The 19,886-nt window shown below is 39.7% G+C and overlaps 1 protein-coding gene across 1 annotated transcript in view; it reads left to right on the top strand.

Annotated features, from left to right (window-relative positions):
- The window catches only part of FAM135B (family with sequence similarity 135 member B), a 149,376-nt gene that overhangs the window by 61,728 nt on the left and 67,762 nt on the right, over positions 1 to 19,886 (top strand). The window contains exon 3 of the mRNA XM_066336528.1: positions 18,175 to 18,314. Coding sequence (XP_066192625.1) covers positions 18,175 to 18,314 — 140 coding nt within the window. The remainder of the gene's footprint in view (positions 1 to 18,174; positions 18,315 to 19,886) is intronic.

Below are 19,886 nucleotides of genomic sequence, written 5' to 3'. Positions count from 1 at the left end.
CACCTGCACTCCAACATGGGAAACTCCTCCGGGAGTCTGGTGAGTGATGAACCCTCTGGAGCCTGGTCCAGGAGATGAGTCCCATGCTGAGCACAGGTGAATGCAGAGCTCCCAGACTGACACCCCATGGGAGGAGGCTGCAGTGCCTCACTTCCTCCAAGACCATCAAAACTTGGCTGCAAAATAAGAATATGAAACAGAGACCAGCTGAGGTGTGCAGTCAAGGGCTGTTCAGAGGAAAGGTGTTTTAAAACTCAAACAGCAAAAATCACTTCCCCACCACCGTAGTTACATCCCTTCTGCACAGTACCTGAGTAGCACAACATATGCAGCCAGATACCACTTCAGTGAAAATTTATCTCTTTAATACCTTTTCCGCCTTAGGGCTGCTCTTAGTCAAATGACACCTTCTTATTTACTGGGCAATGCTCTTCAATTTTCTGGGAAATTTGACCTTAATGCATGTCCTGTATAGAGAAAAATGAATATTTATGTCTTCAGAAGCAACAGGGCAAACCAACTAAAATGTGGGAGGAAAGCCTATTTAATTTTAAACAGCTCAGATATATTGATTTATGATATTTGGTATTTTTCATTAACAGCTACTATGTCTTGCCACTTCTGTATAACACTTTCCACCTGCACATGTCAGCATGTCTTGTTACTGTGAGGTAACTCAGCTTTAAGGCCAAGTTCCTGTTCCAGGAGTGTTTGTCTGTATTGCCAAGCACCAAAAAAAAAATATTGAAGATCTTTAGCTTGGCTCTATCTTGGTGCATTCTGTGACCTAATAAACACCTTCCCTGAGCTAACTTACCTCCTGAGAGCCTGCACTTGTGCTAAATGTCTCTTTGTCAGCACATTGCATCCTGCCTCTTGCTCTGAGAGAAGTCTGCTGGCTGTTATCTTAGGAGGATTGGCACCTTTCACTGTTGTGCAATTATTGATATCATGCCAAGTTTATTTCCCAGAATTTTCACCCCAGAAAATCCACACAAAGCCCAGCACAGATGTTGGCCAACAATAACGTGGTTTTGTCTGCAAGCCTTCTCAGGAGATGTATAACCAGAGGTCAAGTTTTATCCAGGAAAATAATGGAAATTTCTGAGTGAGGGCTTCCTGAGCCTCCTCTCTTTCCCTGAATAGTGTAAGGTTTTGCAACAGTGATGGTGCTTTGGTGAAGGTCTCAGCAAGTTCAGCCAAGTTGTGCTGAGAGGACTTCCAGCCTCGGAGACTAATATCATCCAGTAATTTCCTGGATTTGTCTATTTATGTCAGCCCATCTGTTATCTCTCATCTCACACTTCGCCTAAGTGAATTTATGAAGGTGACCATCACTTGGCTTTAGTGTTATGCATGTGTAGGTACATTTTCTACCATACCCCTGATACTTTTGAATCATCTCTTGCCTCTCTGTCTGCTGGTGTTGGCGTTGCATTCCCAGTCTCAGGAGGAGGAATGAGAGTTTCTCACATGATCTTAGCAATAATTACATACTTGGGTAGTTTTGCAGCCAGATGAGTAGCCAAGGCTGTAGTGCAAGTTTGCCTCTTAAGGAAATCCCTGGAAGGATTTCATTCACATGTCTGAAGGATGGATTTTAGGTTACAGTGATTCCTGCTATTAGGTCTTACCTACTTCCCACTGATATTACAAAAAAACTCAAAACAAACAAAAAATCCGACAAAAAAACCCAAAACACCAAACAAAACAAACAAACAAACAAACTATATTAGAAAATTGTTGCTTACCCTTCCTGTGACGAAAATGAGACAGATCCCACTCTAAAAACTTTGATGAAGGCCAGTGGGGTAACCAAAGGGCAGTGCTGATATGAGGTGGATCTGGGGAACCTCATCAATAGTCTCTAAGAAGAATGTAGAAATCAGGATTTGAGTGTTCCCCATGTGACCTTCTCAAAAGTATCAAGGGTTAATTCCCTTTGTCTTCGGCAGTGGAAAGTGCAAAAGCTCCATTCAAACACTAATAAAAAAGGATTATATTTTTGAGAGATGAAAAATCTGTGGTATAAATAACACAATAAAGATTTCTGTGTTACTAGACATAATAATATTTGATTGAAAATACACTCACCAGAGTTCAGAGGCTCAAGGCTTAGGTTAGAAGACACTACAAAGGATCTCTGACAGGGTCCAAGGAAAGACTCTGTGTTTCTGTACTAGAGTTACACACAGGAAGCCAAAATAGAGGTTTAGACTTCTATAATGAATTTCTCTTTTTTGTGCATTACAATTGGAAGGCTAGGGGGTTAATTTTTTTTTTTTTGGTCATTGTTTCATTGAGTTTCAGGTTTTAATAAAATTAAATTAAACTTCAGATTTTATTTTTTTAATTTTATTTCAGTGATAGAAGTTTCTACAGTACTAGGAAGAGGAGAAAAAGGAGTTCATGCTGTTACTGAACTATGAAATGTGATTTCTATTGCCTAGTGTCCAGCAGGCTTCCTCTCAGGCACTTGGATGTAGGTCTTGAACATCAGTCAAAGGTCTAATTTACATTGACTTTAATTGAATATTCTTGAGGAAATAGGTCCAAGTCAACCCCTGCCTCAGTTTCCCACCTGTTAAAGATACACGAACAGTAACTACCATTAGTATTGTGAGGGGTAAAGGTGGAAAATTCACACTGTGGGTATGTGATAAAGGCCAAAAGATGTTCATGCAATGCATTGCCTCTAAGACACTCAAAAAATTCGGAGGCTTTCATGTTATGTCAAAGAGATTTAATGTAGAATGTTGTTCACTGTTTACATTGACAGTTCCTGGTTTTGGCAGCTGTTAGCTGCAAAAGGAAATTGAATGACTATACACAATGAAAGAAACCCTTTGATATCATCTGGAAGTGGTGTTTCATCCATTTTTGCTGTCCTTTTGGCATAAAGAGGAAAGCCCATTTAAAATTTCTCCTTTTTTATTTTTTTTTTCTTTGTCTGGGTAAGCAATTCTTTCCCCAGACTGAAATGGAATGTTTTCAATGTTTTTTCTCTTTTTAATGTGAGCCAAGTGGAACCAATGGAAGCTATCAGGAACTTCACCTTTATTTACATAATTGCTATGTGGAATGGGAAATTGGCTTAGGCAAAGAAGCTGAGGCTCATTAGTGACAAGCATCTTTAGGAGAGGGAGGGCTCCCTGCATTAGTGTTCAGATGAAGGTTGTGGGGGTGTCTGAAGAGATACATTCCCCTCAGCCAGCCAATTAATGAAAACTCCAGTGAATTGAATGGAATTGAGTGTTTGCCTGTTTCTGCGAGGTCACTAAACTGGTGATTGCAAACAAAATCCTGATGACTTGGGCAGCAAAAAGATGCTGAGTATACACTTGAGGAAGTGTGGGAAGAGGTACTTTGTTTTCTTACAGATGACCATGGTGATAACCATAGTTAAATAGGTGCTTTGTAGGCTGAGTAGTGATGTAGAATTTACTCATGGGTTAAAAGGGCAAAACGCTCTCCTTGTTCTTCAGGGTTTTAAGTCCATCAGCAGCCTAGGGAAAAGAAGGAATGCAGACACATCAGGCAGCCAACCTATTCCTGCACAGGGATTTGATTGCATTCACCTACACTTGATTCAAGTGGCTCCTCCAACATGAGGGACAGGGTAAATAGTGGTGGTGATTTTGTACAAATGAGTAATTATCAAATCCTGTTTTGCCAAAGAAGTTCAAGAAGGAGAAATGTCTCTCTTTGGATCAGTCAAAAACATACTTTATACTTCACTGAAAAGTTTATTCTCCACTGACCCAAACCTCACATTTAAGGCACTGATTTTGATATCACTCCTATCCTTGCCAATGTAATTAACACAGGCCAAGGGGACCTCAGCAGCATTCTTGATTTAAAATTCATTAACTGGAGTTAAGTGAAAAGATAAAGGATAAGTAACAGTGGTGACTGGATGGGTTGATCAAAGCGTCTCCTTTTCCATCAGATCCTTGTTGTTGCAAGTTTTGAGATAATCTGAGTGCAAGGTAGATCTTAACATACAACTGCTGCTGAAAGAGAACACCAGGAAGGGAAAAACCATTCTCAACTAGGAAGAGTTCAGCCTTACAAAACATCTTAGATAAGTGTAGCAGGAAAGAAACAAAACTATCCTAGTAGGCAGTTTATTTATAGTTTTTTCAGCTCTGCAGGCTGGAGTGGAAAATCATCTCTTTTTGGTATATTTTGAGAGAGTTCCCAGAAGTGACCCAATGGCAAATGACTCAAGAGTGTTCTAAAGCAGGAAAGACACAGCTGCACTGAAGAAAGAATTTCCATTCCAGCATGAGTTCTCTTCAAAGGTGCTGACCCAGCTTTACAGGAAATCTTCTTGAAACTGGTGCACTTGCAGTTCTTGCCTGACAGAGTATTTTCTCAAAAAGACATCGATGTCCATATTAAAAACATGAAAGAAAGCTAGTTGAATTTGAGTTATTTCAGCCACAGAAATGTAGAAATGAAGAAAACTGCAACAAGGTTAAAGAAACATTTACCAGGTGTTGATATTTGTGTGTTTTAAATTATTCATCTGGTTGTAGAAATTAAGATTCACTCAGCTGTTCAGCTGTAATTCTGGCTGATTTAGACACGATTTCTGCAGGATTCAGTTTTGGAAAGAACCTTCTTGCCTTTATCCTATGCAGAACTTCAGCTGCGTCTAAGAAAAAACAGAGAAAGGATGCTTTTCTTCTTCAAAGAAAAAAAAAAGAGTATTTTTTTCCTCCAGTTTACTTAACTGATGACTTTTCTGAAACTCCTGAGTTTCTGAAAAACATCTCATCTTCTAGAAAAGTCTGGTGGCTGGATATCCTTCAGAGAATGGAGAGACCTTGCCCGAAGTTTGCTATAGAACAGTAAGGGATGAATCTGTGTGTATTAATGATCCAGCTTTACAAACATGAAGCCAAGATTTCAATCCAGTCACTTGTAATTTACTCAGAACCTCAGACCAAGCATCTAGTCAAACTGGAACAGGAGTGTTTACTGTCAGCTTCAGTGCTGAGGTCACTGGAACAGGGTTAGAATTTGGCCCATGGTTCTATCTTGTCTCAACCCTGTATTTTTTAAAAAAATACATTAAGGAGGGGCAAAAATCCTCTCAAATCACTGCTGTAAACACCTTATCTGACTCTGCATGTCTCATATTTGAAGTTTATTTTGTTAAGGGGTTTCACAATAGCTCCCACTGTCACCTTCCAGCTCTGATCATTGCTACAGGCTTGGTCACACATAGGTAGAGTCAATGGGATGGAAAATCTTGAAAAATCTGTCTGCAAAAAGTTCTGTGGGTTTTTTTTTTTTTTTTTTTTTTTTTTTTTTTTTTTTTTTTTTTTCCTGCATGAATTGTCCTCCTCAAGTCTTTAAATTTCCTTTATTAATTTTGAATAAGTACAAGCTAACATTTAGTCTTTTCCCAGTGATTCATATCCATGGACTCTTACATGATTTCCCATAGCTCTCATTTTCAAGGACAGCCAACCTTACATGGACACTGGCATGTAGAAAGTGCCTTACTCAAAAGACTCTGTAATTTTTTTCAGCATCATAGTATGTACAGAACAAGCTTAACCTAAATCACTATTCCCTGGGTAATGGAAAACATCATCTTGGCTTTAGGCATTTGTAAAAGTATTGAGAAGAAACATTGCTTTTACTGGCTTTGAGTCTTCTTACCCTACTTTATGTATGTGGTTTCCTGACTGGTGCATTTTGGGCTGGCAGTGTGTCCTTGAGGGCCAGAGGTATCCAGGGGTGCCTCAGGAAAGTGTTGCCAGCAGCTCAAGGGGGAATCTTTCCCTTCTGCTCAGCCCTGGTGAGGCCACATGTGGAATATCGTGCCCAGTTCTGGTCCCCTCATCTCCAGAAAGACAAGGGGCCACTGGAGAGCCTTCAGTGGAGGCCACAAAGGTGATGGGGGGTCTGGAGCATCTTCCTTATAGGAGAGACTGCAGGAGCTGCATCTGTTTGGTGTAGAGAAGACTGAGAAGATTGTTGGCTCAATGCAAACAAATATCTCCAAGGTGGGTGCCAAGTGATGGTGACAGACTCTTTTCTGTGGTGCCCAGTGACAGGATGAGGAGAAAAGGCCATAAACTAAAACTATGTGGAGGGTGGCAGAGCACTGGAACAGGCTGCCCAGAGAGGTCATGGCGTCTCTCTAGAGACACTTAAAACCCACCTGGATGAATTCCTGTCAACCTGCCTTGGCAGGGGAGTGGACTGGATAATCTCCAGAGGCCCCTTCCAACCCTAACAATTCTGGGATCCTGGGATTCTGTGAACATTTTCTACTTGGAATCTCCAGTATTTCTTTCAGATTTTCCTACCACTGAATTCTCTTAATTTAACTATAACAGCAGAAATTATTTTTTTTTCCCCAAAGTTATGTCATTTGCATATAAACTATTCATCCTATAATTCTTTGGGAAATAGTTTAAATGTTAGGAAGGGAGCTAGCTGTTAGCAGCTGCAACAGTCTCCCTTGTTGTCTTCTTTGAACTTTGTGAGAAGTTATAATGCCTCCAGCAAAGGGACTTTGATTCAAACCTTGCAAATTGTGTCCTGAATATTGTCAGCTTAAAATTTTCTCCACAGACTGCACTTGGAGTCTTTACTTTCAAAATCATTGGGAATATTGATGGATAAATTTAGACAAAGAAAAATAAAATTATTGTCACTAGGCAAAAATGTCTAAGGAAATGGGCACAATTTATCCAATGTGGAAGCCATAAAGGACTCACATCCCAGGCTCAGCAGCATTTTTCAGCCAAGGTAGATAGAGCAGCTGAAAGCAGTGTGGTAAATATTGAAGAAACATTCAGCTCTCCAAGTGCAAACTGGTTAGATGAGGGACAAAACAAAGGAGAAGTCAATAGGTGGGAAACTGAGGCCCAGAGTTGCCTCATGGTTTGCCTGGTGTCCCTCAAGAGGATAGCACAGGGATCCAGATCTCTGTGGAGATCCAAGTGCTTTGAGATCCCTTCCAACCCAAACCATTCTGTGAGTTCCTCCCCAGGTTTGCCTCTGATTTTCAGGATTATCTTGAGCAGCTGACCATAACTTTGTATAAGATACTGTCTGTAGTGGCCAAAAGGCCTTTTTTGGCACCTTTGTTTACTTGGGGAGGTAAAGGCATTTAAAATTATCAGTGCAGGGGAGGTTGTATGAGATTTTTTGGACCAAGAGGATTTGGCCCATTTCAATTTCAAAGTTTTAGGTTTTGTTGTGAAAGGCAGGTGGGATTAGGTTCAAGGCACTTTATCTTACGGTGGTTACTCAATTTAAGAGCTTAATTCAGAACTATGATGTCTATCCAAAGTTTATGCCAAATAAAACCCAGACTGCTGAGAAAGAATAACAGATCCTTTTGTGAGTGACCCATAGCTCATACTGAAGGCAATGAATGGCCTAACAAGGAAACAATCCAAAGAGAGAGAACAGCTAATGATACTTCTGGCACATCACAGGAAGGGAGAAAGTAATGCAGTTTAGTGAAATCCCAGACAGAAACCCAAATGGCTTCTGCCTGACATGCCTTGACAAAGAAGGATTAGTCTCTTGCTCATTTCTGCCTTGACAAAGAAGGATTAGGCTCTTGCTCATTTATATCTGTGTGATACAGATGAAGCCTGAGGATTTCAACTGAGGTAATGTGCATAGCAAAAAAAAAAAAAAAGAAAAAGAAAAAAAGAAAAAAAACAGAAAAAATTACCCGTGCAGTGGCAGAGCTTGATGGAATCTAATTGGAGAAGCAAATAAATAAGAAAAAAAATCTATTGTGTTTTTGTGCTGAGCTGTATAGACAGCAATTAAATCACTAATCAGGCAGAGTTGGCTGACCTAGGAAAGGAGAAATCTCATGTAGCAGCTGGATGGGAATTTTAGAAATATCTTCTCAAAGGAATATTTAAAGAATACCAACAAACATAAGAAATTTTTGGTTTCAATTAAGTTTATGGCTTATGGAAACAGTTCCTGTGGCAGATTAGCAATATGGTTTACTTACTTGGAAGCTACTTCATAATGATATTGGCTTCATATTTAGCAGAATTTTTTTTACTAAAAGGAAATGAAATTTATTTTTGTGAGCATGTGTGTTAGAATTTAGGAGAATTTTTTATTCCTTTAGCCTTTTTAGAAAGCAGATAAATTGTCTTTGCATAGTTTTGCTTGACTATCTAAGTGACACCTGTCTGCTTCAAGGGTTGTGATTACACCTGTGTTGAAAACATGAGGTCTTGAGACAACTCACCTGTAGTCTGACTCTGCCAGTCTCCATCCTATTCACTTCCTTTCTGGAGGCTGTTTTGTAAATTTTGCATTGAGAAACCAGCATTGTACATGTGAAATGTCTCCAGAGCAAGGATTTATTGTAATTTATGGAAAGAATTTGGTCATGAGAGGTGGATCTCATTTAGAGCACATTATCTTGACCTGGGACTTGTAGAGCTCTTCCAGCTTTTCAGGTAAGTAAGGACTGGATGTGTTTCTACTTTTTCTCCCATTAAATAAATACCAAATCTAGTGATAAGAATCAGAGACCACCTGGGCAGTAGGACCAAGTCTCTCATGAAGGAGCAAGGGATCTGTACCGATCCAGAGGAACATGGAGGAAAAAATGTAGAGGGATCCCTTTGCAGATGTGGGTGTGACAAACCCACCTTGAACATCACACTGAACATTCAACTTGCAGCCTTTAGAATGAAAGACCCTCAGCTGCAGCAGGAGCTACAGCTGAGATATCAGGTTTCTTGTATCTAAATTAACTCTGAAGGTTAATCAGAGAAAGGATGTGAAATATCTCATTACTGGTATTGTACACAGAGGTAAAAATCTATAGGACCTTGAAGCGTTTTTTGTATATTTATTTTTGTGATCCAAAGTTGGTTGTTTCCTCCAGTGGAAGTCTGAAGTCCTTCACTCTGAATCCTCAGGGTTTTAATTTTAGAGTGGAATATTAGGAACTACATCCTACCTCTGACAAATCAGATTTCCTCTCATATTTTTTATTAGACTGTCACAAAATGTTTTACATATTCAATTCAAAGTAAATTACCCTCTGGGTAAAGTGCAACTGGTCAAAGTGCTCAATATAAAATTTGGTAAATGTACAATTTTCATCCATCACTTTCTTGAACACAGAGAGCATTGAAATAACACATTAGGAAGCATTTAGTTCCCAATCTATACCATTGATAGAGGACTTCAAAGTGTTACAAATACATCAGGGAAATCTTTATTTTGCAGTTTGACTTAAGGTCTGGGATTTTAACTCAGGACCTTTCATTTGAATCCATAGCTGTTGTGCTGATGTGATGGTGCCAGATATGCTGTGAGACACTGAGGGAATAACCAGTGGATTAATGCCATATCTGTGCTTGTGTGTTAAATACAGATAGTCACACTTTTATGTATTTCAATTCTTACATTTCTGGACCTCTAAACATTTGGGATTTCCCAGCTGCCAAAGCATCATGTAAATAGTGCTGAGAAAAGTGGAAGAGAATCTTCCCACTGATAGCCAGAGGAAAAGACTGGTTGTAATCAAATTCTGGAAGTGATTTCTTTCTTCTTTGTGCACCCCTCATATACACGAGGGAGTCTTGATGATTATAATAGGAAATAACTCTCTACCTGATGGGTAGAATGAATTAAAACCTATTATTTTAATTTTTCTTTTCTTTTCTTTTCTTTTCTTTTCTTTCTTTTCTTTTTTCTTTTTTCTTTTCTTTTCTTTTCTTTTCTTTTTCTTTTCTTTCTTTCTTTTCTTTTCTCTTTTTTCTTTTTCTTTTCTTTTCTTTTCTTTTCTTTTTTTTTTCTTTTTTTTTTCTTTTTTTTTTTTCTTTTCTTTTCTTTTTTCTTCTGCTAGATAGTTCTAAATTTCCTGGAAGGTCAGTACAACAATCTGAAATTGCCAGAGTCTTGTGATGCTGCAGGAGCTATTTAGCATTTGGGGTTTTCAAAAAGGCACTTCAACGTTTTGTCATATTTAGACTGGATTATTTTTTACCCTTCAGTCTTTTTTTGTCTTTTCACATTACACAGCAAGCAGATAATGTTGACACTAGAGGCAGTTATAAAACATTTGCCTGAATGGTACAAATTGACATTTATACAAATGGACATTTATACAAATGCTCATTGGACATGAAGTGAAGTCTCGTCTTTTTTGAGCTCATTAGGAGATATATGTTCTCTAAATAGGCTGGAATCTCTCTTCCAAAATTTAATTTTAGTATTGGATCTATCTTTGCTTCAGTTTTTCAATGCTGAAAGCCAGATAATTCTGTGACAGGGTTGTTTCTTTCTCTCTCTCTCCACTCACTACAGCAGCACAGGGGCAGTGAAGGAAAACTCAAATCACCAAGAACTCTACTGCAGAATGCGTCATTGGCAATTTATCAGACAAGTCATTTTCTGTCCCAAGTCACCCCACCTAATGTGCTTAGTGGGAGTGTACTTTACCTCTTACTACTTCATAGCTTTTTATGAATTTCTCCCATGTGTTAACACAGACATGAGTGTGACAGCTTTGACTAATGAGTATCTAAGTGCAGAAAACCAGAACAAGGCTACTCTCTCAGAACCTGGTTTGGAGGAATTTTTATCAGGAGAATGAAAATTCCAGCTGAAATTTGCAACAGTTACCACTATTTGATTAGTATTGGTGCAGGACTTATAATTAGCTCTTATTTAAGAAGGCATATGGCTCCAACAGATGGTAAAGGAAAAAAAGAAGTTATATAACAGGGATATTTGCACAAGGCTTTCTGATCTCTTTTGCTTGTATTTTGCAGCACAGAGCTTGCACTTAGGTTCTGGAAAGATGGCCTACTCTTTATATACTTACATGGAATACTTACATGTCTAAATTTTCTCTAAATATACCAAAATAGTATGGCCTGCAAATATTCTGACAATAATAGAAGACTTAGGTGACTTAGAAATTTTTTTTTTTTTAAGGGGTTCTGAGTAAAACCAGCTCTGGTTATGAAGTTACTGGGATTTCAGATGGTTAAGGCCAAGGAACAGGACGTGTATGGGTGGGTGAGAGAGATTTGGGTTATGTTTAAGGCAGTACCACCAGATGCTGTGTGCTGCAGAGATCACTCAGAGTACAGGTAGGTGGACTACAGCTAGTCCAGACAGATTTTAAACGCTTTGGGAAGACCTCATTTCAGCCTTCCAGTACTTAAAAGAGAGGAGAGACTTTTACACAAATGGGGATAGGACAGAGGGCAACAGTTTTAATCTAAAAGAGGAGAGATTTAGATTAGATGTTAGGAAGAAATATTTTCTTTACTGTGAGGATGTGAGGCCCTGGCACAGGCTGCACAGAGAAGCTGTGGCTGCTCCATCCCTGGAGAGTTTAAGTCCAGATTGGATGGGTTGGAGCAATCTGATCTAGGGGAAGCTGTCCCTGCCCATGGCAAGGGTTTGGAGCTAAAGGATCTTTAAGATCTCTTCCATCCCAAACCATTGTGTGATTCTGTGATTATTTATGACACTCTTTCTACCCATTTATTGTCACCCTCCCTGTGCACCCCTGTTTGACTGACTATGTGACGTGCTTCCAAAGTGGCTCCAGGCCAGGACATGATGCTGCTGGCTCAAACTGAGTAATGCCTTCTGCTGGGATTTAACCACAGCTTTCCACAGAGGCAGATTTGGGGAGATCACATGAACCACTGACACCACATGTCTGTGTGGGCTGTAACATAAGGTCTGTGGGCAGGAAAGTTTCAAAACGTTCACAGCTCATTCTCAAGTGAGTGCCTTGCAGTGCCCTCCCTCAGTCTGTGCACGAGTGACCTGGGGAGAATGAACCCATCTGTCTTTAGAGGTGTCATCTGCCTCAGAGATTTTCCTGTGTGGAAACAAAAGTATGATATGCTTCTCTTGGCCATGAGTTGGGCTGAAATACAAATGTTAAGTGTGCACTGGTATTTAAAGAACATTTACAATAAAGCCTAATTACAGCTGCACTGTCTTGATTCCCTACATTATTGAAGAGCATCTCTTTCATTAAAGCAGAATTCTGCTTTTCCATTTATCTGAATGCAGCATAATAATCTTGCTTTCCCCAGATAGCAAGAGAGATTCAAGAAGTTGCCAGCATTTGAGTAATTATCTAATTTCCAATGCTATAGTCATAAAGACATTTAAGAGGCTAGATCTGAAGTTAGATCTGTTTTCCATATGGATTATTCCTGACTGTTTAAGCACTCCTTATTTATTTTAGACCTCTTGATACCAATGCTCATAAAATTGGTACCAGAGAGCCAATCTAAGAAATCTGGTTGTAATCTGAAATTGTCCTTCTAAAAGGCCTGAAGTTGTATTTTATATTTAGAATAATAATAATAATAATAATATACTTTCTTTGTTCTCTGCCATGCATTGGGAATAGGAAGCAATGTAATGTTTTTAGCAGCAGAGTCTAAGGACTAAATTGTCACAATTCCTCCTTCCTTAATTTGAAAAAGTATTAATTACTTTTATGATCTTCAGAATAGAGGAAAGAGTTCAGGTAAATCCTGTCTTTGCTCTTCCTTTGTTAAACCCAGAAGTTAAACTATACTAAGTGAAAAATGCACAGAGGGGTGTAAGTGTGTGGTTTCCCTTGAAATTCTCAGCATTCGGTAGCCAAGACCTACAGGCTTTAAAGAAAAGTTGTGTAGGATATAATTTGCTGGAGAGTTTTAATGTGTTTCTTTTGGAGAAACACATTTTTCATGTTTCATTTAGGTCTCACATTCCTTATTGTGTGGAGAAATATAACATTATTAAAAGTTATTCTTAGTAAGATAGTAACTTTAAAATAAACCAAAGACCTGACTCCAAGGGTTTTTTCATGCTTCTAGTGCCTGTTGGAAGCGGAGCTAGAAAATAATGTGAAGTGAGGTAATGAAGGATTTTTAGCTTTCCTTTTCTAACCTCTTCAAAACAAACTCACTCATGGCTTTCAAGGTATTCTCCTATCAGAGGAGCATTCCCTAATGAACTAGTTCTTTGTTAAGGGTTGTGCCATGAGGAATTTATATGTTTTAAAGCCTTGAAAAAATAAATATGTACAGACCTCCATCACTTCTCAAAGATTAATACTGCTGAGCAAATCTAGGTTTGCATACTGGGGTGCTCACCATCCTTGAAAAAGGTTATTGGTTGACATTGATTCCAGTTTTCTTTGGCAGGTAGAGAGATCACGAGGAAGCACAACTGAAAATTTAATTATGGAAAGATTCTAGCTGGCCAGATAGGAGCACTCCAGTCCCTGATGTGGCAGACACAATACAGAGAGCATTAGAACCAGCCCATCCTATTGCTGAGCAAAGAGCAAGGGCTCGTGTGACTCTGGTGGATCCAGGAAAATCATCTATCATTAGTCTCAGCTACACCAAGACTTTGCCATTTCAGAGTCGCTGCTTGGCAGAACTCAGAGGTTGAGATATGCATGTCATTGTTTGCTCCATGGTAGAGTAATCGATCTATACAACTGTGAAACTTCTCAAACCATTTTTATAGCAGTTAAAAAAAATAATACTAGTGGAGGGTTCAAATAAAAAAAAATTACAGGAAAGTGATATAATTTAAGCATGATGGAGCACAGAAAGAATGCTATAAATGCTCAGAGTTGAAAAATGTATAATCTGGATTTGCTGGAGTGAACAATCGGGGTAATTGACCATTGGAGTTTGGGAGGAGTGCTAATCTATCTGGTGCGTGCATGAGGATCTTAGAAAGTTCTGACCTGCAGAACATTACCACCCCTCTCCATTACTTTTCCCTAGGAGGTTTCCCTCTCCTCACATGAATGAGAGTGGTGTGAGGATTCTCTTGGGGGAAATTACACAAATGAGAATATTTGAAAATCAGGAAAATTTGAATCCCTGTCAAAGCTTTGCTCCAGCTGAGGGATGCTGCCAGTCTGGCCAGCAACACTTTCAGTGGGGCTTTCAACTAGAAATGGCAATTGTTCTGGCACATCACACTCCTTCAAAACACAAATAGCACAACAGTCAACAGGAGATAATTTCAGTATCTAGTGTATCAAATTATACCTACTGCCAACATCAAAGCTGTGGGTTTGATCAGGGGGTTGGATTGGGGTTTATCACATGTCTCTGTACAAGGCTAAGGTTTCTGGTTGAGTCCTTCAGGTTCCAATGTTGCTTCTAAAAGATGTTAAAACAGACATTTTAGCCACTGCTTACTTTTCTCTATATTCTTATCCTGATACTCATATGTTCTGAGGCATCATGTAAACCTATTCTATCCTATTCCCTTCCCTCTGCCTCACACATCCACCAGCCTGACCCACCTCAGAGCCTTTGTCCTGGCAGTGGTCAGAATTACCTGGTTTCTATTCTCACTAAATTAGGCTTTAAATACGTAGCAAAATTGTTTACAAGTCACCCATCCATCAATTTATTTTTTGTAAGATTATCTGGAGAGAATTTTTCAAGGGCCTCCAGGATCTAAATAACCTCTCTCTGAATCCTTAAAGAGATGAGTAATTTCTGTATGATGTGCTGCAATAATATTTAGAAACCTCCATCTATAGAAACACCCAGATGGGAAAGTTAGGTAGACTAGAGTGCATCTGGGGAAGCTTGGAAGATTGTATATGGAGAGAGAGGGAAAGCAGGACATGGTCTGTGCAAACACCCTGTGTATGAAAGCATCCAGAAGTGCAAAGACCCTTTTTCACCCTTCCTTTTTAAAAAGGCCATTGTCCAATAGCCTGTGAAGGAATCTCTAGGAATGATGTTGGGATGGCAGGGAAAGAGTAGTAAGAGAGGGATGCATAAACAGGCTTTTCTCATTCTCAGAATGCCTGTGGAACACAACTCTCCTCTTCATATTGCAATGGTTCTCACGGCCCTGAGAGCTCTTTCACTTTGCAAATAAACTGCAGAACTATGCAACCCGAAGACAATAAGCAGTAAATGGAATAGACACTTAGGAATAGGAGACTGGAAAACAGGATTCTTTCTAGCATAAGGAATGCTGCACATGTCCCAAATAAATCTCCTGACAGGGAAATTTGCTGATCAGAAATTAATTACAATAAAATTAGACTTTCTTTTTTTTTTTAATTCACCAAAGCTCTAGCCTTTGAAACTGTGGAATAAATGCTGGTCATTAGAGTTTAGCTCCAGGTCTCACCTGGGACTGAGAGCTCCCAGCAGTTTCCACACAGTGTCTCTTTCTCCTTTGGGCTGCCTCCCACTGCTGAGGTTTTTGAACAGCTGAGCTTGTACTTGAAAGAGATGTGGGAAAACTCCAATTTCCTCTGCCACACCCTCCTGTGCTTTGTGCCAAAGGACAGAGGTCCTTTGTGAACACAGGGATACATCTGCTGTGTCCTCTCTCAGCAACCCTTCCTGAACTGTGGCAGCTGTGACAAATGCCAACCTCAGTGCTACTGTCTGTCAGAAGACACACCTGGGGTTTACAGAGACATGGGTTTCAGAAGGAATCCCAGGAGCTAGGGGAAGTCTGGAAAAGGTACCAGGATTACCATGTTTTCATGGAGTAGACTAAGGAAGGATATGTTTGGAGCAGCAACCATTTCTAGTTAGTGCAAGAAGCTCAAGCAGAGTGAAGCAGCCTGGTCCCTGTCTGTACCTGAAAGCACAGAATGCACCAATAGGTGCTGCAGCCTGAAGGAAAATATCTGTGGAGATGTTGTCATTCCCCTCTAGTTTGAGAGGCAGGATCCCTGCACTGCTGTCTGCATTGCCAAGCTGTCCTCTGAGGAAATTCCTGCTGCAGCCTTAGGTCATGATCTAAGAGGAGGAGAAATCACCTGTGGCCACTTAAATAGGCAGGGATGGATGTGTTTAGGGGAGGATCAGTCACTTCCTGATTAAAACTGAGCGATTTTTTGCCCTGTAATATCATATCCCCTCTGATTTGAGGCAGCCCCAAACACTGCAGCATGACATTGACCTTGACCTTTCAACATGAGAAATGACTCCTTATGCCACCTTGCAAATCCAGCTCCTAAAGCAATTACACTCGAGGAGTGGTCTGCTCAGGAGTGTGTTTGAAAAGCAAATGAGATTAAACTTTCCATCCAAGAAGAGTGCCAGTATATCAATATCCAAATCAAATAACATAAAGTTTCCTTTGTCTACCCGCTAGGAGTAAGAATGTATTATACCTCTAATACGATTTCTGCAGTGTCTGTAATATCATAAGGTTTAAATTAAAATAAATATAACTGCATGCTTTTGAAGAGCTGATCAGGCTGAAACATGGTAGCCTTACTGGTGTAGCGCATGAAAATAAATATGTATTTATCTAGGCTGCCTGGATTTCTGCATAACTCATGTGAGATTGGGTGGTGGGAAGACAATAGCAGGATGAAATACTTGGGCTGCTCCTGGGTGTGCTGATAAAAGCCAGTAATAGGAAAATTATTTGAATGTAGCCTGGATGGCACTACTATGATTCTGCTAATTAATTAATTCAAGTCCTATTTGTCTTATTGTCATTTAGTAATTTTTTTCTTCTTTGAGATATTTCAGTGTCCATGCTATTCCAGTTCCAGCAGACTGGCACCACAAAATTAATTATTATGACAAAATCCATTCACTTGTCTACCTTTCTTCAGCACATTTTATTTGGGGTTTTTTTGGTTGTATTGAAGTGCTTTCTGTTCTTTTATTTTGATTCCCTCCAGCCAAACTCTACCTCATAAAATATTTAATCCTCTGTCAGTTTTGACTCACTGGCCTATGATAGCAAATTATGTACAAATCACAGCAGAATAGGCCTGTCCTGATTTGAAACTCTTGATGAAACAGCAGCTTCTGGAGTTTTATCTTAGCATAGCTTGTGGTCCCAAAATAATTCTGCAAAGGGGAAAATTCCAAGGAGCACCTTCAGGAAAACTGTACTTTCTAAAAAGCATTGCCTTTTTGGTGATGAGCACACATCCGTCTCTCTCTGGAGGACTAATCCTGGTACACCTTTTTTTAAGCATCCCTTCTCAGGACAGTTCCAAAATACCATTTGCTATATGTCAAAAGCTTAAATTCCTACAGGACTGAGTTAAGGGAAGAGACAAAATCAGCTCTGAGTAAATTTTACAACCTGTTGCTCTGGAGTTACGAAAATAGAATTAGCAGGGGATCCTGATTATCAGCCAAGACAAACCTTGAAAGTTCTTAACACTGGTGCCCAGTTGTTCATTTAAAAGTCACACTAATTTCAGGATTATCTGGAAGGTATTCACTATAGTACAGATTGCTACCTCCAATGTGAGTTTGTATAGCTCAGCAAGCCACAGTTTTCCTCTTACTGAAAGAGGAATTTCTCAAAAAGCAGCAGACTTGAAACAAAAATTTTCTGCCATATAAAGCATGGTGGGTTTTTTGTTTGTTTGTTTATTTTAATGATCTCTTAAATTCCATGGGCTCCATTGTAACAAAAACAAAATACATACACTAGAGGCACCTAGAGATTCAAAAGGATAAATCTCACCTGAGTTTATGTGATGTTTATTTGTGATGATGTGATACATCATCACACAGAGGGTGCTGCTGGTTGAATTTGATATGGAGAAGCTTAAGAGTTTTGGTTCTTGAGTTCCTTTGATGTATTCTTTTCTTTTTGGACCAAACTGGTCCAAAAGGACCAAGGACCTGAAGGATTACACAGATGTCTTGAAAACAACGATTATATTTTTATGTTCCTGTATTTTAAGATGCCTCTACACTTCCAGTTTCTACATTCATGATCTGCTATTGACTATTGTCCCCATCCCAGAGTAGTAACTTCTGGTAGTACCAGAGATAACAAGAAAACTCCGTCTTCTGAAAGATGCCCATTGCAGATAAAATATGAAGTTTCACAGGTCGTGGGTGCATTGAGTTAAGCATTTGATGCTTTAGCTTTTACTAGAAATAGAGTTAATGGGATAAGTGCTGTCACAGGATCAAGTATTCTCACATTGAAATCCAGTCTGCTTACAGTTTAACATTTGTTTTCTTTAAATATCACATCTGTGAACCTGCAACCCACAACAACAGCCTGCTCTACTACCATTAATTATTGAGAATGCAAGTGTTTAATTACAAGTGCTACCTAAGTAACCGTGGAATGAAATCATAGGATAAATGTGCTGAAATCACACCAGGAGTCTGTCTGTGTTTTGTGCAGGTGATTCCAGCCTTTGCTCGGCCTGCGTTCATGAAAACAATGTTTACAGCAGAATATTTCAGATTCTGTACAGAAATGAAGAGATAGTTCTAAATGAGTCCATGAACTTCAGAGTGCACCTGCTTCTGGATGGTGAAAGGGTGAGTTGTTTTCGGGATGTACATAAAATCTAGCAGGGCTGGGATTCCTCTGACTGAACTCTAGGTGTGCATTGCACAGGTGTCTCCATTTCAGAAGTTGTGAAGAAGTTGTGAAGAAGTTGTGAAGAAGTCAGTGTGCTGCCAGAGGTCTCATTAGTGCAGCTGGTGGAGGGAAAGGCTCACTTTATCTGACCAATACACCAGCAGCTGCATTAGAAGGAGACTGACTGTCCTGTGCCCATCGCTACCTGTGATTTGTTTGTTTGCACATGCTGCCACTGTAAAACCCTGTGTGAGGTCAGGTAGACCCTCTGCCTTGTGCCTGTTTATGAGGAGCAGGCTACACCTTGGCGTTCCAGTGGAATAAGTTGTTATTATGGTAAATCAGAGTACCAGAAACTCAAGTGTCTCAGTCATAATTTGCCATTTGTGCACTGGATCACTCACTTAACACAGACATGCTGATCAGCCCCACACGAGAAATCTGCTGCTTCTTTCTAGGACCAGCTACACTGCCATCCAGTATTATTGCTCTCTTCTCCTCCTCTCTCATGTGAATGAAATTTTGTACAGATACCCAGCCCCTTTCCATCCTTCAGAGATCTCCTGGCCTTTGTCCTTGGTGCTCCTGGCTGCAGGAGCCCCTGGGAGAGCTGCTGGAGCTTTCCCTTCTTTATTGTCCATATACAACCCTTTTGCTTTCTGTGGTACCTCAGCAACAACATATCCATCCAGAGACCCTTCTCCCTTTTTTTCATCCACTCCTTCAACCAACAGGAGCACTCACACAAGGTGAGAACACCATCTGAGGTACCCAGCTTGTGAGCTTCTTTGCTTTAATCCTACTGATGTGAAACCAAAATCTTCCAGCAGCAATTCCTGTTCCCAGGAGCCACAAGGGGTGGAGCAATCTTCATTCATGGAGAAAACTGTTTTACTGAAATCTTAAATAGGAAGGAGGGAGAGTGTCTTCTCAGTAGAATGGCATTCAGGCATGTCCAATGTGCCATCAGTGTGCTTTGCCAGCCCAAGGATTCCTACAAAGTGTGTGGCATTGGTACTTTCTCTCAGTGGTGACGAGAGGCATGAGAACAGCATCTTTACCAAGTCAGCTTGTCATCAGAAAGAGGCACTGTGAATAAACAGCCAGCGTGAATCATGTGCAGGGTGTCAACTCAGAGCCAGAGGCACTCACTGCCCTTTGTATAACTTTCTATTTGATCATGATGAAATTAAAAATTTCTTTTTTGTCCTATTTCAAAGGATCTTTATCTATATCTATATCTATATCTATATCTATATCTATATCTAATCTATATCTATATCTATCTCTCTATATATATGTATGTGTATAAAGAGATCTAAATTACAACAGCTTGAGAACCCAATTTAAGCTTAACATGCTTCCTTTTCTCTCCCACTTTCCTTTTGCTGTTTTGATTTGGTTTGATTTCCTTTTTTTATGACTGTGTCATCAATTTATTCCTCCCTAGAATTGTTGGTTTGTGCTTATGGGAAAAATTATTAAATGCAAACCTATCAATATTTGTTAGGAAAATGTCCCAGCATGTT

The sequence above is a fragment of the Sylvia atricapilla genome, chromosome 1, assembly GCF_009819655.1.
Source record: "Sylvia atricapilla isolate bSylAtr1 chromosome 1, bSylAtr1.pri, whole genome shotgun sequence".
Taxonomy (NCBI): Eukaryota; Metazoa; Chordata; class Aves; order Passeriformes; family Sylviidae; genus Sylvia; species Sylvia atricapilla.
This window is presented reverse-complemented; position numbering and strand designations above follow the sequence as displayed.